General features: G+C 33.6%; 1 protein-coding gene and 1 long non-coding RNA gene across 2 annotated transcripts; both read right to left on the bottom strand.

Annotated features, from left to right (window-relative positions):
- Positions 1–822: 822 nt before the first annotated feature.
- LOC104900639 (protein yippee-like At5g53940) lies at positions 823–6,120 on the bottom strand. The gene is made up of 5 exons (XM_010688115.4): positions 5,923–6,120; positions 4,269–4,312; positions 2,120–2,228; positions 1,221–1,276; positions 823–1,136 (listed from the first exon to the last, which is right to left on the bottom strand). The coding sequence occupies exons 1-5, from the start codon at positions 6,016–6,018 to the stop codon at positions 1,058–1,060; spliced, it is 384 nt and encodes a 127-aa protein (XP_010686417.1). The 5' UTR covers positions 6,019–6,120; the 3' UTR covers positions 823–1,057.
- Positions 6,121–9,141: 3,021 nt separating this feature from the next.
- On the bottom strand, positions 9,142–10,199 carry LOC125492599 (uncharacterized). The gene is made up of 2 exons (XR_007269238.2): positions 9,631–10,199; positions 9,142–9,537 (listed from the first exon to the last, which is right to left on the bottom strand). It is a non-coding gene; the product is annotated as an uncharacterized LOC125492599 (long non-coding RNA).
- Between the last annotated feature and the right edge of the window lie 13,869 nt (positions 10,200–24,068).

Raw genomic sequence — 24,068 nt, 5'->3', positions numbered from 1 at the left:
AAATATATAATTGATCAATGTTGCACATTAAGCATGTACAATGGTACATGGCTTCCAACTAACTCTCCGCTCTTTCGCATCTGGGTTCTATTTCTTCAAGCTACTGTCAAGAACTATATCTAAATACACCCAACAATAATAACTCTTTAAAGAACTATCTATTCAACTTTACATTGTTTTGTGGTCCCTTTCATCATTATCAATGAACAAATAGTTAATTTCATACTATGAACAAAGTATATAAATAATGTTATTCATATAAATTAAATATAATTAAAAAAATTATATTTTTCATAACTTATGTATTGTGTATTTTTTTTTAAAAAAAATATTAATTTTTAATGCTCATATTTAATTCCTAAATTAAAAAAAAATAGTTAATTTTGTTTATGAAATATATCCAATATTAGGCTCATTTTATAGATAAAGAAAAATTATAGTTTTTAAAATAGTAATTATTATCATCTTTTTTATATAGAAAATTCAATACATGGTTACAAGAAGAAAATAAAACTTACTTCATTAATGACAATAGTATGCGGGTTCTACACATTGGAAATATCATCTCTCCTTCAAACCAAATGGTATCTCCCCCGAAACCAAAAGTCACTTTGCAAAACGTCTCCATGGAAAGATACCCAAAACACACCTAAGAGCCCCATTATTGGGTAAGAAGTGACTATTTTTTCTCTCCTTAGAGAGCTAGTTGGAGAACTAGTTAGAAAGCCACATTGTACACGCTCTTACAATTTACAAACATTACCAAATCGAACATGGTATACCTAGAAAGGAATGGAGGGAGCAAGAGTAAAATAGTGGAAGTCGAAAAAAAATAGTGTGTGTAAACAATTCATTTATTGCCTAAAAAGGACAGTTTTCCGGACAACTCAATGTAAAAGCATTGGAGTAAATTTTTACACTGTTTCACTAAACCTGAGGCATGAGATGAAATTGTAGAGTCTCAAAATGTTGCAGATACACATATTTACAATGACCACACCACGGCCCACCCCACCCTGCCCCACTCCCTTGTGTGCTATTCATCTGCGGTAAATTGCTAAGCATATTCTGCATCGCTTGAATTTTGACGAGCATCAAGATTGAACTCCTCACTCGAATCCTCGGTTATTCTCCATCTATTGGGGAACAAAATTGAAGCATGTATTACTAGATAGAGCTACCAACCGAATTCATAATGCTCTAACCAACCCCAATTTTACCTTTCAAGAACCACTTTCCCTTCTTTGTATTTTTGGTTTTTGTCGCGAGCTACCATCTAAACACCACAGAAAAGAAACAGCAACATGACATGTATTTGAATATCATACCAAGGCAACATTACCCATGTAATCATCACAAAGTCGCATGTAGAAAAAGTAAGGGAAAAGGAAAAATAACCTTAATACCTTAGGCTCCATTTGATATGGCGGAAAATACTTTCATCATTATCAATGAAGAACATTTTCCAAGGAAATCGCAATTACAAATTTGCTTTCCTTTATTATGTCAAATGTGACATAGCAAACTAATAAATGAGATTTAAGCCTTGTTCTTTTGACATTATGGATACCACCAAGTACGAGTTTACTATGTGACATTTGACATCATCTAGTTTGTGATTTAGCAAAAATAATTATTATAAAGGAGATCTAGGCTCTATTCTTTTAGGCACAGTTTCAGCTCAGCTCACTTCAGTTCTATATTCTTCCACCACCACTAATTCAAATACCACCACAATACATACACCACTCCTTTCAAAAATAAAATATACACCATATCAACCCTTCCAAGTACCAAACATATATACCAGTAACACTATATCAGATTATTCAGATAGACAGATACCACCACAACTACTTTTACAATCACTCGTCAAACATTACTCTATGTGCTATTCTGCCCGCAGTTAGATCCTCTTTTTCTTTTTGACAGGAGCAATCAGATCTTCTATTATTAAATTAACTTATGTTCTATCTTAGTTTATCTACAACGCTGTAATTTAATGCTGTTTCCATTATCTCTAAAGACTTAATGATACGGTTTGAATTTCTTGGAACATCATCAATTCACTATCAGATACTCAGGTGATGCAGAAGGCTTATAGTTTGAGGAAGCTTACATATTTCCAACCAAGAAGTTGGCCACAGCCACAACAAAATATATCTGCAACTGTATGCATTCCAGACATCATAAGTCTATCTTCTTCAGGTCCAATTGTCACATTAACCCTGTACAACAATGCCAAAAGAAAAAAGACAAATGAACCCAAATGTAAAAATCTTGCATGCATAGGTTCAATTCTTTGTGAGAGTAAAGGGAAAGATCAGATGGAAGAAGAAAATGAAACGAATCTTATCCCTTTAAGGGATCATATTGGGTGATGTCAACTAAGCAGCAAAAATCTGATACTATAATGTGTTTGCCCGCAAGTCACTAACAGAGGCCTATTTTATTCATTTGCATTTGCTCCACTTGTATTATGGGGAGCATCCTCTCATCTTTCTTATACATTCATATCCTTTATATCTGCATATGGATACATCGACAGAGTAAGCAACAAGTCATTTGCGCTGGACTAACTTAAGCTTTAGACGTGGTTGAAGAAAACCTACCGTCATCTTTTCTAATTCACGAAAGATAGGTTGCTATGTAACTCTTAACTCAGCTACACACCGAGCTTTAGCTAGTGTGGATTAGAAATTATAAGCAAAGTTCACTAAGTTAACCACACATGATCCTCAAAAGTATCAAAGGAATTTCAAACAAATGATTTTGTCACCTTTGGAGTATAAATATCATACTATTCAGAAGTTATAGCAATATATTTAAAAGCACACTCTGGAAACGAACCCCGAGTACTAGATCAATCTAATGAAGGCATGTGATGGACTTAATCTATATACTTAGGCTACACAATGGACTTGCTACTTGTTAGTATGACATGTCAACGTATTTGCAAGGTCAGAGCACAATTTTTTTTAAAAAGAATCTAAGCATGTTATTGGTCTAAGTGTTTGAAGAGGGGGGGGGGTCATGTCATCCACGAACATGGATATTTTCAGGTGATTGTATTAGTAAAGAAATCGTATCAAGGTTCCTTATGAATATGTCCTCAATTAACAATGAAAGTTTCTAATTTCAAACAATCATCCAGCACAAAGTGCAGAGGTACAGTCATTCTAAGGCCATGCGTTGAATGAGGGGAATGAATTAAGCGGTAATGGAAACTGATTAAGGGATAAAAAAAAAGAGGTGGTGGGTGGAGGTAGTGGTTGTTAGGACTTGGTGAATGAGAGAAGAAAAAAGGTCAGGGAAAATTTATCTTGTTGGGAGCAGGTAGGGGAACCTTTCATCCCATTAAAGACTAATCCAACCCCACTAACTACATTGAGCAATAGTTTTCTCCCATAATAGTTTCCACAATAGATATTACTCCCATATTAATTTCCATCGTTTCAAGAAAGGCCAACTAAGTTGAGGATCAAAAAGAAGCAAACAGTATATGAGTTATTGATTAGAATCAGATGGAGCTGAAGACAATGTTTCAAACTTAAAATGCACTCCAACAGCATTTGCAGTTCCACTTATTATAATAATGTAGACAATCAGCTTAAAGGTTTAGACTTTAGAGTATGAAGCTAAAATGATAGTCCTCGCTCCTCGGGCAATATCCACATCAGGCAATTAAATCCGGTGACAACTATTGAGTCATAATCTAACAAGTTCAGTCCTTGCAAACGTGCCATGGGTTCTCCCAGGGGTTGAACAATTATCTTTGTAACTTGGAAACCCAATAAGTGAACGTAAATTGCTTACACCACATCAACAAAGCATCAAATATTCTTAACACTTTAAAATTATTGTCCAACAACTTTGAAAGGAAAGTATGTAAGATTTCTTGGTGCACAATGACCTGTCATCTTAAACAATGAAGAATCATCGACTCTTGTCACTCTTCCTGAAACTTTCTAATTCAGCTCTTATGCTCACCTGGCTCCAACAATTGTTAGTCATATATATTGAACCACAGAGGCATGTACCCTAAAGGCAAAAGGCCATAGGATCCATCAACGTCAGTCAGCTCTATAGTTACAAGGCTTTAGCATAGATCTCCACTTCCTCATTTTTTTCATTTCGCTAAAAGTTTTGTATGTGCAGTTTTCTAGTCCTGACTATAGCATCAGGAGGAACTAATAGCACACATGGAACGCAAAGCAAAGAGAAATTGTAAATATACCATGAAAGACCAGAAATTTTCAGAAACTTACGCGTTTTCAAAAAGATAAGCCCTCCCTTGGCGACAGCTGAATGACTGACAAAATATAGCAATAACTTGAATCAGAGCATATAATGTGAGTTAGAACTGGAAAGCATGAACAATCACAGATAGATCTCAAAAAAGAACAATGAGAAACAAGATAACCCATATAAATGATGCAAGCATAACAAAATTTGCAAGTCACCACGATTTTCGGTTGTTGAAATAACATGCCAATTGCCAAAAATAAGAGGTCAACAGGACCACTTCTAAGTTCTAAGTTCTCAGAATTGCTAGTCTTGCCGTCTGCATTTCTACATTCTAAGAACTATTAGTGCCTTTGAATCGCAACTCCACAGTAGTTAATAGACAGCAACTCTAAGATGTCATAATGTTATCTGTTAAAGCAATGTACATTGTACAATGTAAGGGAACCCATATGAGATTTCAAGATAGAGCAGCTTCTCACCCACCTCCCAAACCCAACCACCCCAGCATCCTGTGGACGAATGAGAGAAGCAGCCTAGCTATAACTAAGAACGGCTTGGAAGCAAGTTCAGATCTTCTTCTTTACCAGCAGCTACATATTACAGGAAGTTTTAGAGCATCATATTGTCCAACAAAGTTCCACTTTCCTTCGTCTTTAACCTCTATCTTCTATTCTTCCCTCACTATAAATGTAAACTTCTATAAGATCATCTTACCCTGATACGAGTCAAGTGTTCTCACATCTTTACTTAATCATAGCTCTGAAATTGTATCCTCCATAGAAACTCCCACTAATAGCTTAAACAGTTGATTGTGAGTTTGTCACTAAAGATCACAACTTTTATCATCCGCGTCTCTCAACCTAATCAATGGCATCATCATCAAGACGCATCGAGAAATTTAAAAAAAAGACACTTCATTCATAGAAACAAAAATGTACATATACAACTAGCTTTCACTCGAAACCAAATCAAGATATAACTAAACAATAAAATCATTCAATGATAGAAAATCAAAGCAATATCCTCAATAAACAAAATGGTCCCTTTAATGCACAAATAACACCCATTTGAACATTTCATATTATGCAAAATCAGTCCACTTATTGTTGCAGAGGACAAAAGAATCACTCCAGGAATGATCAACTGACCTATAACTTACACAGAATCTTGAGAATATCCCCCTCCCACCAATTATACAATAAGAACAGATTCATTCAATCATTGTAGCCAAGTGGGTTCTAAGTATATCACATATTCCACCGATTAAAGTGTTGTGATTATATTATTGGCAGTAATGCAACATGACAACATCAGTTCTTTTCCACTAAATATGACTCAAATCAGCTAAATTATATCCAATTATTCTTACTCTTACCACTGCATGCAACACCATCATCTCAATTAAGCTCATTCCACAACAATTTCCAACATGAACAACACAATTAATCTCCATTTCTAAACACCCAATCAGCAAAATTTCAATATGATCAACCAAACTAATTCATCAAAATTATAACAATTTAACAGCAAACAAAAACAACCCACTTACAAACATCAATCTAATAATTCAAAATGATATGAAACAACAACAGAAAACATAAATTAACAACTTATTGAATATGGGTATTGATTTAATTGAGCTAAAAAGAGGGACTTTTTAAGTAAAATCATTACCCGAGATAAAACATCTTCAGCTAGAGCTAATGGGCTATCACAGAATCTACAGCGATAAGCTTTTCCATCCAAATCCACCAAAAACACTCTTCCCATCACCCCGTTCTTTCTCTCTCTTCTTTCTCTCTCTTCTCTAGCTCACCAACTCAAAGATTCTAGATTTTCCTTTCGGTTGAAAACATGATCAAACTCACATAAATGGATCTATAAAATAACAATAAAAGTCAAAACCTCCGTTCTATTAGGGCGGGTTGCATTTTAATCGTTACACTTTGATTTTTTTTCACTATTTACAAATTTCATTTTGACCATCATTTGTGATTCATGTGTGATCTTGTAGATTCATCATAACATGTATTTTATTAATATGTATTTTTTATAACTTTTACTAATACAACACTAAATATATATGTCCTCAAAGTTTTGCATTTGCATGCATGAAAAAATGTAAGTGCCGAGACTAAAATGAAACGGATGGAGTACAACATTTTTCTTATTTAAAAGTTTAATATTGTTGCAATGTTACTAAATTTAAGTGTATTTTTTCTTTATCTCTATCCTTGTCATATAGAACTCTTTTTTCATCTCTTTCGTCTCCTTAAAAAAAATATGCAACCCACAATTATTAAAAAACGAAGGAAATATATATAAAGATGAAATTGGGTTTTTTTTTAATTTGGAAGCAAATTCTAGAAATTCGTTTTTTTTGGCAAGAGATACGTCAAACCTTGTAGCTGATCCCACAGTTTGACGTTGTTGGGCTTTATTTGGAGGCCCATGTTGTGGTTCATCTTTTAGGCCCATGTTTATTCTTTTTCAGGCCTCAAAATCAGTCAAACCAAAAAGTGGGTGGGGGTAAAAATGAAAGAATCTAAGAGTTAAGACTTAAGAGTGGATGAGAATTTGGGGGTTTTATGTCGACGGCTTTTTTGTAATTTGTCACATGTTATTCCAATTTCAAACTACAAGTTAATTTGGATTATAGTTCATATATTCCTCACAAGTTGAAACATTGGATGTGACATTTGTAAGCATCTTACCTTGAATATGCCAGGCACCTGCTTTCGTTGTTGAACAAGTTTAAAGTCCTCTTTTTTAGATTAAACTGGACTGAACTGAATTAAACTGAACTTAACTAAGCTGGACTGAAATTAACTGAACTTAACTAAGCTGAACTGAAAATAAGTCCAAAAGAACGCGGTCAAACTCGTAAGGATCATTCATAAATGATGGAAAAAGGGTTGCCTAAGATCTTTCGGCGTGCTTTGAGTTGACCCATAAATCATAAACGATGTGCTTTGGCTAATACTCGAATGTTTGTTATTGGAACACACATCACTTCCTTTAGACAAGGGGTTGGTACCAAAAGACTTTCGGACAGGGTTTGATCCCTTAAACAATATGATTTGCTTAAAATATGCTCTTGGTCTCATGTTGACCATAACTATCAACATTGTTCATGTTGAAAGGTGCGCTGGCTCCTATTAGGAATGAAAATTCATGGAATATATGTGAATCCATATTGTAGAGTGAAAGAATACTCAAAAGAAAGTCTTGCGAAGAAGGTGCACCAGTTTATTTATAAGTAAAGACTCGTGACAGAAATCTTGCTGAAAAGATTCTTGCAAGGAGCGTTAATGACTTAATTTTTTTCAAAGAACGTCAACTTTTATGAATGAAATCAAACTTCTACCAAGCTTTAACAAATGAGTTGGCATAGTTTTGCCTTACTTATGTTTGTTTGTATCTTACGTACGTAAAAAGTGTCTACCCCCAATCAAAATCCTGATTCTTCGTCCTGGATCCACTTGTTATTGTTGCATGCACATAATCCCACTACTACATTTTTAAACAAAGGCAATGGTTAAAATAAGCTATTGCAACGATTGTTTTTTATACCGTTGCAGTAGGATCATCTATTGCAACGGCCCATTTCAATTTAGGTTCATGAACTAAGCTATTGCAACGACTTTATAATAACCGTTGCATTAGTTATATCTGTTGCAACAACTTGCTTATTGTCGTTGCATTAGATGGAATTATACATCAAGATAATTAAGGGTGGTCGTTGCATTAGACATTATTTATGGCAACAAAGATCTTTCCCTCTATTTTTTTCACGAAATTTCAAAACCTTTACAAAAAAAAAGACTTCTAACTTAATACCCTTACATTTTCGTAAAACAAAGAAAAAAAAACTCATTCACACTGTAACTGATCAAGTATTAAGAATTCCTAAGAATATCTGCTTCAAAAAAATTTCAATCTCCGAAATCTTTCAACTGCTTAATGTATGACAATTGTGATTATCAACTAAGAGGAAGAGGAATTCCAGAATTCACGAGTTTCTTAATTCATGAATTCCTAAATCCACGAGTATCTGCAAACAAAGGAAGCGGAAGAATTGAGGATTTCACGAAATACCTCCGAAATTCAAGTCTTCAACGCGGAAAGTAGGCGAAATTATTCAAGAAAACTCAAGCAAAGAGGCGCAATTCGAATTACCAGTCGAGCTTCAGAGGTATGTTCTTCAATTACAATTGTTATGAGAATTTTAGGGCCGGTGACTTCTTAAGTTATATGCCTTAATATCTCTGAGCCATGGCTTCTCACTATTATAACAAACAGTCCTTGAGTTTGAATGGCTTTCAAATCTATCTAGTTTAATATGAAATAAGAAAAATAATAAACTATCGTAAAATATGTAAGCTTGAGGATGAGAAATTATTTGACCTGATTTACACCACTCAACTCCAAAAAAAAAAAAGCAGTTGCTAAGTATCAATTAAGTTCTAAGTGATCAATTTTGAAGTCTCTACTATGAAACAACAAGGTTTGCGAAACTGTTCCTTTTTGTTTTTGATGTTATTTTTGTTTCTGGGTTGAAGAATTCTTCTGGTTTTTGGACACAAGCTGTAATTTAGCTGAAAAACCAGGTAAATTAAAAGAAGTTGTTGTGTTTTCTCCATGAATTTGTGTATTCTTAACTGTCAGATTGAATTTAAGTTACAGAAGTTTGACAAGAAAATGGGGTAAAACAATAAGGGACAGAGGAGTAACTATGTTTGCGTAGACCATTTTGCCAAAAAAGCTGAGACAAGTTTGGCCCTTGGTTGATGGAACCGCAAAAACTGACAAATGTAAATGGAAATCATACACCTTGAGTGGCCAATTAAACTTCAGATGTTAATTAAGAAAGAATTAAACAAAAATAAGCTCTGATCACCATGGATCATCATGGAGCAAGTAGGTCGATTTATTATGCTAGTCATCAAGGCAGCATGAAACATGTGTGCCAAAAACATTTCGGTAAAATCAGGTGTACCTCTGGGGCTAAAATTCTATTTGCCTCAATCTGCATACAGACTACAATTGCCTCGTTACATTGTTAGCTTTTGCAATCTACAGATTTACGAGCAATTGTGGAAATCCATCTAGTTGCTGGATGACTATAACACAAGAAAGCTACTCCAGATTTGAGTAGCCATCAGCCCCTCCAGATAGATTAAGACTTTGGTTAGATTGCTACTTAATTTCCTTTACTAGCCAAGGTGGACTTCCTTCTAGATATAACTTCAGCAGCCCAGCTTTTTCCTATTTCAGTCTAAAACTTTCCTGTATATTGCATACAGAGGTGCATAATTTATTAGCTACTGCGCAAAAAGTTCAGTGTGTTAAAAATAATATAATTAGGAAAATCGAGCTCACCAGCTATTGACAAGAAAAACTCATCAAGAACCATTCCATGCTCTGTCAGAAAAATTATCAATTAAGATGTCAGACCTCGAAAATTTCAAACAAATCAATTAAAATTCCCAGTGTATGAAGTATATACAAGATTGTGTACAACATTCATTGTAAAGCGTGTGTGTGTGGAAAGAGATTTTAGATCACATGCAAGGATGTTACTTATGTTGTTGAATATAGAGCTTAGTGGCTAGGTTTGGACGTGGTTGTTGGGGGTTGATGGTGGGACTAGGAGTCTAGGACTACTAGGATTAGCATAAACCTTGGAATCAAGAAAAAGAATCAAATTAATGAATATTAGCTTTAAATGAAACTGGTAGAAAGCAGCTGTTTATCAGAGAACGGAATATAGTTAGGTCTTGATCACAGGTCTATAGGGTGTAGGTTTCTAGAGGTCTCATTTTTTATATGCTTATTGTTGCCAAAACAGATATAAGCTTTAGCAGATCCATATAATGGAATAGAAAGGGGGGGGAGGGAATGGGCAAGGACAGGTTAGAACAAGCTTGGCCGGCTAACAGAAAAAGCAGTTGTATGGGTCCATGTAGTGGCTTTACATATTTAACTGATTAAATGGTGAAGTTCTCTGCATAACGCTAATTCGAAAACGTGAACTCTGAATTTGCAGCTATGTGATAGCCATTAAATGGATGGTTTTGAAAGTCGTGGTGCCGAACTTTGACAGTTATACTTAATTACGAAAGCCATTTCACCTGTTATAACGTTGTACTATTTCTTTTTGTGTATAGAAATGTTTATAACTTCTAGTTTTGCCTCTACAAAAGTTTAAAACTTCCTATATTCCTAAAATTATAGGGTTTTTAAATGTGTAGTTTCATAATTCTATTTTAACTAGCAATAAATGTTTGGATCAACTTGAAGTATATTATGATATTAAGGTTCTCTTGTTTGGAAAGTTGAACTTCAGAACCAATTATGTTGCCTTGGTTGCTATGCTTCATTGTGAGGAGTGATTGACTACTAATAAAATCCAACATTTCCTAGTCTTGCTGGTGCAATTGTGCCATGTATCTTGGCATTATGATTGAATTGATGGGTCTATGTATGCATGGTTTGGTGTGACAAACCACCACTGTTCTTTGTGTCCCATGGCCTTACCATATTCACCATAATTTTTTAGTTGTTGTTGGGACCCTTTTGCCATTATATGTCTTTGGCTTTCTCTACGTGTTTGAAACAAGAGCAAAGTAATATCTACAAGGAGCAGAGAAAGAAAATTTACAATCAGATCAGGAATTTCAAGAACAAGAAAAAGATTACAGGACTGAATTCTGATGACCATGTTAAGCATTATAACAATATAAGGAACCAGGAGGGTAGGAATTTTCACTAAGTTGCTTGTAGTATTTGGTGGGAATAAACGGCATTTTGACTCCTCCATAGGGCCTTCCTCTTACCACAATGTTAACATTGGTGCCTGCTTTGTGGTTCCCCGACTTTACATAACCCATGGCTATGTTTTTTTTAAGGTAAATTAAATCCTCCAGTAGTGATTTCACTAATATTTTCTCCTTTTTTATTCTGAATTTCACTATGACCTCTAGCAGGTGGCCCTGAAGATATAAACCCAACACGCCTCCTTGAAGGACCATCAGCTATTTGTTTGAGTATCGATTCTGCACCAAGAAACCCACCTTATGCTCTCCTCCTCTTTACAACAGCCCATGTCATTCCTGCCTCAATAGGTGTGATGTGATGTTCGAGGTCGTTCCCATACAGATACAATCCAACCTCAAGCCTTAAGCTGTCAATTATATCTAAAAATCAATATGAAATTTTTTAAAGTCAATTATCAGCCTGGGAAATGTATATTACTATCTGATTCATATGTATACTGCATTTGTCTGGCTTGAGCAATCAAACAAATGCAGTGGAGAATCAATGAATGCATAAAGTGTGAAAACAAAATTATCAATAGTTCAGAAGGCATGCAAAGGCCTGAGATGGAAGAAGGAGAATCATACCCTGTCCTAGTGAGGTAGTAAGGGACTCCACTAATATAATACCAATGTGAAACAAGTAAGGTCACATAATGATACTGAAATTATTCAGGATCAATGTCTTTCTTAATTTGCTAATAAAGGTATTATGCATCAAAGTCGTATATGTTTTCAAATCACAGATAATCCCTTGTTCATTCATTTTCTCATGATATGAAAGAGCCGCCTCCATGTTATTCAGATTAATAATGCAAGCTACTGTAATTTTGTCTCTTTTATATTGTCATCTTCATCCCACATTATTCTTATTATAGCAATAATACAAGGTATTGTAATTTTGTCTCTCTTTTTTGTGCTGTTGATGGTGTATGTTTACTAACTATTACAATGTTTGAATTTTTAGGTGAATAATGAACCAACAGGAGGAGATCAAACGTAGACGTCTCACTATACACACTATCGGCCAGATTTAGCTAGCAATATTATAGTGATGCGGTACTTGGTGGTTAGAAGGAAAATGATCTATATGTACTTATTAGAAGCATTTGTGGTACTAAAACAAATATTTATTAGTTGGGTTTGATTAACTACGTTAATTTTCGTTAATTAGGATTTGTCATGTATACTCTTAATTTAATTACCTTTGGAAATTATAATACATATATGACAATTACTTTTGGCATTTCAAGAGTATTTTTGCATTTGTTGCATCGTTACTAATATATATCCACAGCTGTAATATTATAGGTTTTCGGTAGGTTATAGTAATAATCGTTGCAATATCCCCAAAAAAATGAAAAAAAAAATTCCGTCATAAAGGCGTTGCAATAGCTATATGATAGTGTTGCAATATATAAGGATGCGTTGCTATAGAAGCCACAAATGGGATACAATATGAATATTAAGGTCGTTGCAATAGCTATCGAATGGCGTTGCAATAAATATAGAGGCGTTGCAATAAACCTTATAGATGACGCAACGACTATTTACACATATTGCAACGGCTTTGTGGTAGCCGTTGCAATAGGTCCAAAAGGTCGTTGCATTAGACCTATTGCAACGCCTTCAAATGCAACAGTTGGAAGTCGTTGCCTTAGGTCTATTGCAACGGTATTTGGCCCTAATGCAACGGATTTTGGGTGTTGCATTAGGCTTTAAATGTAGTAGTGTCCCTGACCGACCGTTATTCTTTTCTCGCCAATATCCCTTTAAGAATCCACATTACTTGTGTTTCTTTAGACCTTAGGGTTCCTTTATGCACAAGGCTTGCTCCCTTGGCGTCAGATAAACAAACGAACTCCCGCGTTGTACGTTATGGTGTCAAAAACACTCGGATCGTGGCACTTATGGGTAAGGTTGTTAGTGTGGAAGGTTTAGATATTTGGTTGAGACTAGCCTCCATCAACCTAAGTTGTGCCTGTTGCGAATCATGGGACAAAGTGGATCCCTTATCATCAATATCCTGCCTTATACTCATTTATTTTTTAAACTCATGGGCCCTACAATGACTTGATATACTTCTATTAAGAAATTTTTTTACTGCCAATAAATCCTCATAAAACCTTAACCCGTCCTTTCCCTTGAAAAAAATTACTCCTAAATACTAAAAGATATAAATAATCTCAAACACTCGGACATACTAATACACAACTACTTGCGCAACCAACATGCTACAAAACACACATTCTCTCCTTTTTATTAGCTAACAAAACTAGTCACTCATCTTCATTATCATATAGGCAACTATGTCTCTTTTCCATCATATATCGAATCCTAATGGTAATTTTTTATAATAAAAAACCTTTTGCATCGATTTTGGAGACTTATCTTGCGACCATGTCTCTTAAAATTTTATTATATAAATAATTGGTAGAGGAGACGGTGAGATATTATTTGATTATAGTAAAAGAAAGGCGTAGGTCATTCATAAAATATTGTATTATAAAATCTAATTCAAAAATAAATAATAGGGACCACCAAGGCAGAGATAAATAATAAAATATTAGTGAAGAAATTTAATTAGATATATATGAGAAGTGTTGCGATTATTCTAGACCCGAAAATAATTGTTATATTCCAATCAATCTATTAAATCTATCAGTTCGATCACCATGTCTAGGTGATGGGTAGGAGAACTAACCGAGTTAAGTTGCTTGCGGACAACTTATAATCGATTGAAATTAACTCAATTCAGTCAAAATTTGACTCGAGTTCTACTCAAACTCGACTCCATACTTTAATTTTATTTTACATACTTCAATTATAATTTCTCAAACTCTATATTTCTTTTGATATTAAGATCAAAATTTCTATCATATATAAAAAAAAATTAAGTAAATACTTGGGAACTAAGAGAATAAAGCACTTATAAATAACAAAAATATTAGACCGAAAAGATAAAATAAATAAAATTTGAAAGTTTAAGGTGGAAAATATCATTTTTTTTTTAGTTCATATTATTTGTTCTTTCTCTCTCCTCGAAAGAGATTAAGATCGAAGAGGTTTTTAATCGAACTTGTTTCAAACTCGAATTGTTATAAAGTCGAGTTGAGCATTACCTATCTCGCGTTCGACTCAATCGATTAGCACCTTAATGATGGATATTGAGAGTTAAGCTTAATTATACACTTTTTAACTTTGATTGTTTTCTTAATTCTTAAGTAATTGAGTTTTCACCATGGTCGACTGAGTGCTAGATGACATTAAGTTGAGTTGAATTGAATTCATCTCATGTGTGATTCATTCATCTGAACAATTAACATAAGTATTCAAGTTCTCTAATCACTTTGCTCTAATCTATATTTCATTTCCGGTTCTGATCCTTTCTCTTAATCATAATTTGTTTCAAGTTGAATTGTTATTAATTATTATGAGAATGCACCCAATAATAGATATGGAGTATGGACAGCTATAGTATGAATAATTTTGTTTGGGCCTACGCGTATTTACCATGGCTAATCAGAAAAATGGCTAGAGGGGGGAAGTTGTTAAACCGTTCTTCCACAATTCCATAGTTTTTTTAAAGGTGTTCCTAGAGAAACATGAGTAGTGACACAAGTGTAATAGAATTGACCTATAATTAGTGAAAGAGTTAAGTCTTAAATCATTTGTGGTCGAGATTTTCAGATTTATATTTTCAGCTAAGAGATGATTTTAGTAACTTTTCATATCGCTTTCATTTTTTTGTATCAATTTGACTTAAACAACCAACTGATATCACCAAACAATTTTATTAACTTATATAAGTATCCAACTAAAATCGTCAATAAAAACAATCAGTCAAATTAATCAAGTATATTAATCGACAATAAATCAATCGTTAGATACTTCAATACCTTTTTTTTTTTTTTGAATAGTAAAATTAATTCATTAATAAAAAGTCATACGACATCTACATAAGCAATCGAATCAAACAAATACATAAGTTGAATCAAACAAAAATTTCCTCCATAAAAACTACGATCGTCAAACAAATCTTGCAATGTGGAACATCTCCCGCTTATATCGCTGGAAAATACAGCCTTGTTGGAGAGACAATCTAACGATCCCTTGTAGTCGTGAGGATGATTTCCGTCGGATTCATCTGACCGTATTCGAAAAATTGATAACCTTTGTGATCCCGCATAATTCTTCACCAACAAAATAATTTCACGGCAATCCATTAGATCTAGTATCCCGGATTGTAACCTGTAGAAATTCCCCCTCTAAAAGAGGAGAAAAACCCTGTCTTTCGAAGGAGGTCGAAAAACCTTGTCTTTCGAAGGAGATCGAAAAACCTTTTCTAACGAAGGAGATCGAAAACCCTTTCTTTCGAGGGAGAAATCGTTATTGGAAACCTAAAAACAAATAAAAAAACAAAGGTGGGGCTTTCCAACGGTAAAACCCGATGGAAGCCCCTTTAAAAATCAACAATGGAAGCTAGGGTTTTTGAAAGTAGGGAGGAGAGAGGGGAGAGAGAAAAGTTCCACCCTCAACTACTTTAGTTACCTATATACTAACTTTAATTAGATACTTCAATACCTAGTAAAGACAAAAAGGATAACTTTTTACCATATTTGTGACTGTCTTTTAGATTAACTATATAGCGAAATTGGGACCGTCTGTTAGGTAATTTATCTCGTTAAAAAATTTAATAATTTTTGAAAATAAGGTTTTTGAAATTTATATCTGAATTTAAAAAGATAATTTTTAATATTAGATTAATAAGTAGATGAAATCAGTTTTGAAAATATGAATAGATATTGAAAATAACAATATTGAAACGCAGGTACAAATAGTAACTTACTTTGATTGAACTTTTACAAGTATTGAGTAATATGAGTAGTAACTATTTTTTAACGTAAGGCTTTTATACATAATTTTTTAATCTGGCTAACTTATAACTTATTCTTATGAACTCGCAATCAAAAACTAGTTATGAAAAAACTTGCTCTTTAGATGAGCTACATTATGCTATTTGTATTATATTTTCCTTAAATTTATCTAATACAAATTAGATAAATTGTACCGCTTGAGTCAGGACCGTCTTGGATTTTTATGGACCCTGTTTTACAATGAAAATTGGGCCTTTTATTATTGATAATTATGAAAAAGTATTAATGACATACTAAAGTTAAAGATATGGAACTATGGAAGGTTAAATTTTGGTGAAAGAGATTGAGGAAGATGATAGGAATAGCGTGAATTATAGAGTCCAGAGATGAAGATGTGGAATGCTTGCCGTTTCTACAAAATATGATATTTTTCAAATTGGGCCCTTTCAAATAAAACCAAAAAAAATGGACCAGAACCCTGTGCGGAGGGGCTCCATGCACACCCATAACTACGACCCTGGCTTGAGTCAAATAATTGCACCAATTGAGTTTATTTCTACCCCCAACAAATACAGTCAGTCAAATTAATCAAGTATATTAACCAACAATAATCAATCCTTAGATACTCCAATACCCATTAAAGAGAAAGAAGATAACTTTTGACCATTTTTGTATTATGACAAAACCCTTTTCATCACATGCATATATATATATATTGTGGAAAAAACAACTCCATGAATAACAATACTCAAACCAAATGGACCCCACAAAAGTCCCCCTCAATTAAATTGACCATACAATACAACTCTAGAAGGCTATGTATGGCTAATTATGTGTATGATAATTAAGCAACTTAATCAGGAAAATTAATTAGCAAATCAACTTTTCACATGAGACAAAGCAATAAAAAAAGAGGAGAGAGAAAATATTAAAAAAAAGAGTGTCACCTCATGAGGCAACAAATTCCCACTTTAAAAGGGTAAGGGAGCAAACAGCCGCCCAACACACACCTAAACTATCATAATATCATTCTCTTTCTTCTTTTTTTCTTTCTTTCACCCACCTTTTTTTTTTCTTTTTTCTTTTTTTGGCGGTTGCTTTTTATTTTATTTTTTTCTCTCTCTTGCAAAAAAAACGTACATACGTGGCGAATCACAAGATTGGTGGGCCCTACAGAAAGAAATTATAGAAAATAATAGACCCCACATAACGCAAAGACGCCGACTTGCCGGCGTAACTGTCTGTCTTAATCTAAGATAACACGTCAACTTTGCGCCGTACAAATTTAATTTCTTTTATTATGGGGTGGTTGTCCCCTATAAATGAACTCGTCTTATATTTGGAAAATATTTAGGTGAGTTTATCTCTCATACTCATCTTCAAACTTCAGATTATGCCACATCAGTTTTTCACTATTTTTTAAATTCTACAGACTCATTTCATACTCATTTCAATTTTAAAAAACGAAAGTAGTAAGTTTCCTTTACAAGTTGAGTCTTTAGGTGAGTATTTGATTTCAAAACTCAACTTCAGACTCCCTCCACAATTTTGATGAATATCCCTGAGTCTTGTACAAGACTCTTGTTAAGACTTTGGTCAAGACCCAAGGATATTTATACCCTTAGGTGACCTTAAAAGTTGGCAACCTTCGAAAAAAATTCAGTTTAAGATTCAACTTCATATCTTAATATATTGAGTTACGTATAAGAGAAAATAATGATTATTATATATTTGAAAAATACAGATTGAGAGAAAACAAACAAGATCTCATATATTTATTGTTTTTTTATGTATATAAAATTATCAAAAATCAAAGTGTGCATGTGAATAGTATCTATAGAAGACTTTTTGCAACTAAAAAAGACAAAGAAAGTATGATATATGTATGCGTTTCGATTCACAAAAACTACTTCTTCCGTCTTTTTTTAGTTACTACATTTACTTTATCACACAAACCAAGAAAATATGTGTGGACCATTGAAAAGTATAGCAATAAAACATAAAGTACATGTTTTTTTGTGTGATGAGTACAAAAATAAGGGTATAAAGGTAAATATTATATGGATACCACATATTAAAAGTAGAAATATTTGACAAATGTAGCAGCTAAAAAGAGACATATCTAAATGGTTAAATGCAACAACTATAAATAAAACGGAAGGAGTATAAACCAATTTCACCAAAAAGACTAAAAATAGCGAGAAAAACTTTGTCTAACGAATGGGTAATCCGCACATTATTAAAGAGTGAAATGCAACTCAGCAGAGTTAATTAGTTTTTATTGTCTATTTTTAATAAATAATCTACTCAATCAGTAAATGTATCAATCTTCAAAAATAGTTTTTAAAATTTATTATTAAAATATAATCATTAAAATATTAATTTTGAATTTAATCATTTTAGTATTTAAGTGGACACCAATGTTCAATAGAGATAATAATAATAATCTATCATGTGACTAGTAGCATCCATGTATGCATGCATGGTAGTACATATTTTAGAAGCAATATCATACATTCATATGCATCAATATCATAGGTTTAATTATGACGTCGGTAAGCTACTAGTAATAATAGCATGCATGAATACTCATGATGATACACCATGTACATCTTTTATTTATTTTTTATACCATGTACATGATGATGATGATCTTTCAGTGGATCATAAAAGCAGCCTGAGAATATAGTCAAATAGTAGTAGCATTATTCCCTATATATGGACAAAAGTACAACACCGAGTCACCGACTGCGCCCAAACTAAACTACCAAGTTATTTAACGCAACTGCTTTAAATGAATGACTTTGATGGTGCGTATGACTTTTACACGTCGTACTATAATTTTTTCGTTTACTTTAACATGAAGTATTATCTTTAAAGATAATCTTATTTTTAGAAATCGTCTTGCACTTTAGTTTTAATTCGTGAGATAATTTCAGTTTTTTTTTAAAAAAAATAACAGGAATCTACCGTTTGAGTATGGCCATATTATTTTCGATTTTATTTTCAATCCGGTTCAGTTTAGTTAATTTCAGTTCCATTCAATTTTGTTATTTCAGATTAGTTTGGTTCTCTTATTTTATGTTTAGTTCACTTTATGTATATTAATTTAAACTTATCTAATCATAACTTATATTTTATAAAACATAAGATTGTTTAAAATAAGTCAATTTTTACGTGTTCTTTCCAAAATAAGTCAACTTTTGGATTATTACTAATTTAGTCAACTTTACACCTGTTTTAAATCTAAATGAGTTTAATTACAGGTAACATGTTGGTTACCTATTGACTTCTTTTCCACCCAAAACCCCTCTCTACCCTTTTCCCACCACTGCGAACACCTCCTTCCCCACCCTGCATACATCCCCATCCCCACCCTCTCACACACCTAGACCAGACAGTCGAACCAATCAGATCAGATTCAGAACGAACGATTTCAGATCAAGTGACTTCCGAACAGGATCAATTCAGAATGAACGATTTCAGATCAAGTTACACTCGAACCGGATCGGGATGTTTTGGATTCAGACATCGTTTAGACTGTTGTATTTTGGTTCAAATCGGAATTCGAATCATAGTTTCAGTTCATCATTGGATCGGATCATATTTCAAATTGGATAAGAAAGATTATTGAGCTTTTTTAGTAGGGTTTTTCTATGTAAATAAATTCTATTCTATGTGCAATTAGTATACTAATCTTTTGAGTTATTAATTATTATATTATTAGCCCTTTTATTGGATATTAATGATTTAGAGTAGTACTTAATATCCCTTCATTTTTTAAAAATTATTTCGTCTAACTATTTGAGTATTCGTTACATATACATACATGGAAGTTTTCTATAGTCTTGTTTATTTATTATTAGAAGCGTAATCTAAATTATAAGATTTTGAAAATATGAAGAAAAAATAATATTTCAAACCAAGTCATTCGGATCGGATTGATTTTGGATCGTTTAACATCATATTGGATCATTCAGATTTCAGATGACGTTCAGATGTAGATTATTTCGAGCTGAATTCGGGACGGGTCGTTTCGGGTTCAGGTCAAGGTTCAGATTGTCTTGTTCGGACCCATATCGTACCACGAATCGAATTTTCGAATCATGGCCAACTTTGCCAGGTCTACCCCCACCTAGGAGTTGCGAACACCCCCCCTTCCCACCCTCTCCCCCACCCATGCAAAAACCCCATTCCCCACCCTTTTCCCCCATCACTACCAACACCCCCCAATTATGATTCCCCACCCCTGCAAACACCCCCCTTCCCACCCTCTCCCCACAACTGAAAACACCCTCTCCCCCCCCCCCTGCGAACACCCCTTCCTCGATTCTAACCCTCCCCCCTGCGAACACCCTCTCCCCACCCCTGCGAAAACCCCCTCCCCAATTCTAAAGGTAGCTCAGTAGTAAGAGGTAAGGAAACTAGCAGTGTTGGAGGAATGAAGTGGTGCGTGGTGTAATGATGGATATAAGGGAGGGATGAGTAAGTGTTTGATAGGTGGTGTGTGGTGTAAGGAGAGAAAGAGAGAAGTGGTGGCATGGTGGTTTTGGGTGGGTATTATTACAACCGATTATTATTGTCGTTGGTATTTTATTAATGTCATTGATATCACTATTATAAGCTATCTGTGTTCAAGAGTAGAAGAATGTTCTTTTGGCATTTGTTTGTGTTTTGTAAGTACGTAATGAAGACCAATTATCTGTTTCAGATCCATTACTAGCAGATTCCTACTCAATTATGGTTCAAACGTCGAATTCCCAACTCCTTTACTCATTCTACTTAAGACTTAAGAGACAAGTAAGTTCTTAGGATAAATTAACTTATACAATTTGCATAACTTTAGAACTACGTAATAAGATTTCCCTAACGATTAAAATTATTATAAGTTGTGGTATCATTAATAAATAATTATTGCTCCCTCATTTATACACATTTCTATGTGTAAACATATAAAAAATTAACTCTCACCACCCTAACCACCCGTCAGCCACATTCCCATAATCCCTACCACCACTATCATCACTAAGCCAAACCTACAAGATACCATTTCAATGTCCATTTAATTCAACCGCTATCGTATAATTTGACGGAATTAGTATGAAGGATTGTAAAGAAGGGACCTAGTAGTTCTGGTTGACAACGATTATGATGGTTAAAAGTTAAGACTATTCGGTTTGTGATGATACCGAATAATAAAAATATCCACAAATTGAGAAGCACTATATATGCAAAATTAAATAATTTTTTCATAATATCATACTTGATACTCCTAGTATTACTTGCTATATAATTTAGTTATAACTAATTAATGAATAATAGAGGAATTATTGAACTTGTTATATCTAGAAACAATAATCTCGAATTCGTACTTGGCATTATATCCCCTATTTTTTTAGGAAAAAAAAGAAATTTGGTAAAAAGAATTCTTTTAAGCTGTCGTCGCACAAGGCTCCTTCCCATAGTTACATTATAATGACGCTCCCAATCCCCCCCCCCCCCAAATCCCAAGAAAATACTTAGGGTAGGAATTAAATCCTAAATTTTACTAGAAAAGATAGAAAAACTCACCACTTAAACCAATCCCAATTTTCGATATTATATCCCCAACTTGGTAATGGGATGTAGCACTCTCACTCGTATTCTCAAAAGTGTATGTGAGAGGTCCCCTGTCTACAATAATTGATCAGAAAGTGTATACTAGCTAGTATGTTTTTTAAATAAGTTGGAGGGAATTGGGTGAGTTCCTACCCAATACCAATATAATTATCCCATCACAAATTTGTCGTCTTCTACGTTGCCGGACAGATGGAGCACACATCAAGCACATTCTGTGTCACTCCTCGTCTCCTCTCAGGCTCTCACCACTCACCATGTTGTTGCGTTAAACAAAGCCAATCAAACGTAGCCTTAACAAAATTAAATTAATTGAAAAGCATTCTTAACATTATAATTATACTCCATTAATTGAAAAGTATTCTTAACATTTTTAGTATACTCCTCCCATCTCTAAAAGATCATAATTAAAATTAGTCACTTGTATATATATGCTCCCTCAATTTGTGAAAGAAGAACAAAGAATAGGCTATACTCCACCCATCTTTAAAAGATCATAATTAATATTAGTCACTTATATGCTCCCCCAATCCATGAAAGAAAGAAATAGGCAATCGATTATATATTTGATATATATATTCCTATAACACTTGACAATAATTTGAGAAGAACAAAAAAAAATTTCCATTCATTATATGAGAATAGGTCAATAACACTGATATGAGAAAGACAATTATGAAGATAAAACTCAAAACTTTAAACCGATTCCAAAAGATAACTATAATGTATAATAATGTCAATATTATTTAGTAAATAAATTGAAAGTTGAATGAAATCATAATGATCTTTTTCATTTAATGACTATTAAAATTTAATACTTCATTCGCTCTATTTTAAATGGAACGCTTGCTTTAACCCAACACGCTTTTTTTATCATTAATATCTTTAGTTGTGCACACATAAAAAATATAAGAAAGTTATAATTTGATGGTATGCATCGAGACGAATCTAACATGATCTCACTTCATTATATTTTTCTTTATATAATGGCGATAAATTGGAGTCAAAATTGATCAATAAATAGTATTATTCCACCCAATGTTTCATTTAAAACAGAACGAAAAAAGTAGATCAAAATGATTGGCCAACATTTAAAAATTTGAAATCATTTTAGACCGCTAGATTTTCATGAACGGCTTTATTTATGATCACCATAGGATTTTCATTTATTAAACAAACTATACTTAACAATAATTCTATAATCTAAACCAATTAGGAAAAATAAAAATCATGTTCTTTTTTCTGAAATATTCTTAAACATTCTATATACCGTTTAACTCAATAAATAAAATCTCGTAAAAGTCATAATCAAAATCTAAGATCGAATCTCGTCTACATCATTACCGTATAAACAAAATATATTATTCTAACATTTCAAATCAAGTACTAGTACTACTATTGACTAGTGATATTAAAATACATGATTGCAATTAGGAATTACAAAGTGGTGGGAATGAATGACCTCTCACAAAAACAAAAACAAAAACAAAAAAATAAAAAAAAAGTAGTGGGAAGATAAAAAAAAATAGACAAAAAAGGAGGCAGCAAATCTTAAGCAATAGATATGGAAGACTAAAGACTGGGGTCCACAAGAAAAGTGGGCAGCCGCGCTTTCTCTATCTCAAACAGCGTCCCGCGTTTATTGTGGGTCCCATCTTTGTCCATCGTCGTCAGCCTTCTTTTTCGCCCACGATTATTATTAGAAAGCTCACTTGTTTTTTTATATAGCCTTTTTTTTAAGGTCAAGCACCTATGTTGAAAAATTATTGCACCATCTTAATTTTTAAATGTTTTAAGTGTTTTTTTTGTTTGTTTAATCTTAAATAAAAAGCATATGATCCTTTTAAGGTAGTCACACCACCATTGTGTCTTCTCTTCTAGCACCCCTATTTTTATTTTTGGGTGGTTATTTATTTATTAGGTATGTACTTTTGTATGTGTAATGTGATTGAGTTAAAGATTTCCTGTGGATGCACGAGTTGTTTAGATGTCTAATCAATTAGACATGTACTCCACTATTATTCGACTAATTTCCTTAATATTTTATTTTATAAAATCTTTTTTATTTAGACAATTAGAAATTCCTTTCATTCGTTTCTCGTATATGGAACATTTAAATATAACTACAGTTATTTTATCAAATATTCCTGACAAAAATACTCATTCACCAAATACTCCTGATTTTTAGAAAAATTCACCAGATATCCCATTTTTTTTTTAAAAAAAGACATAAAATGCCCTTAATAACTAGCGGCGGTCAGCTCCGTTAATCATTAGCATTAATTAACCCTAAAAAATTCCTAAAAAATTCTAATTAACCTTTAAAATCCTAAATGCCTATCTAACCCTAACGCTAACCCTAACGTTAACTCCCTCTCTCTCCTAACCCACAAGCCCCCAGCCCACCCCAACAACCCTATCCCCAACAGCCCCCTCCCCCTCCACCTCGCAGCCACCCTCCCCCCTCCCCCTCCCCTTCCTCCCCCACCCATTCGAACTCACAGGCCCC

This window comes from Beta vulgaris, chromosome 8, assembly GCF_026745355.1.
Source record: "Beta vulgaris subsp. vulgaris cultivar EL10 chromosome 8, EL10.2, whole genome shotgun sequence".
Lineage (NCBI taxonomy): Eukaryota > Viridiplantae > Streptophyta > Magnoliopsida > Caryophyllales > Amaranthaceae > Beta > Beta vulgaris.
The sequence above is the reverse complement of the archived record's forward strand: the minus strand, read 5'-3'. Positions and strand labels throughout refer to the sequence as shown.

What these genes read in the sequence shown, in the direction of transcription:
- LOC104900639 (XM_010688115.4), bottom strand. Translation starts at nt 6,018, where the DNA reads ATGGGAAGAGTGTTTTTGGTGGATTTGGATGGAAAAGCTTATCGCTGT. An exon ending in AACTTCTTGGTTGGAAATAT is followed by an intron (nt 1,277 to 2,119) that starts GTAAGCTTCCTC and finishes TGTGGTGTTTAG; the next exon opens with ATGGTAGCTCGCGACAAAAA. An exon ending in GGGAAAGTGGTTCTTGAAAG is followed by an intron (nt 1,137 to 1,220) that starts GTAAAATTGGGG and finishes GTTCCCCAATAG; the next exon opens with ATGGAGAATAACCGAGGATT.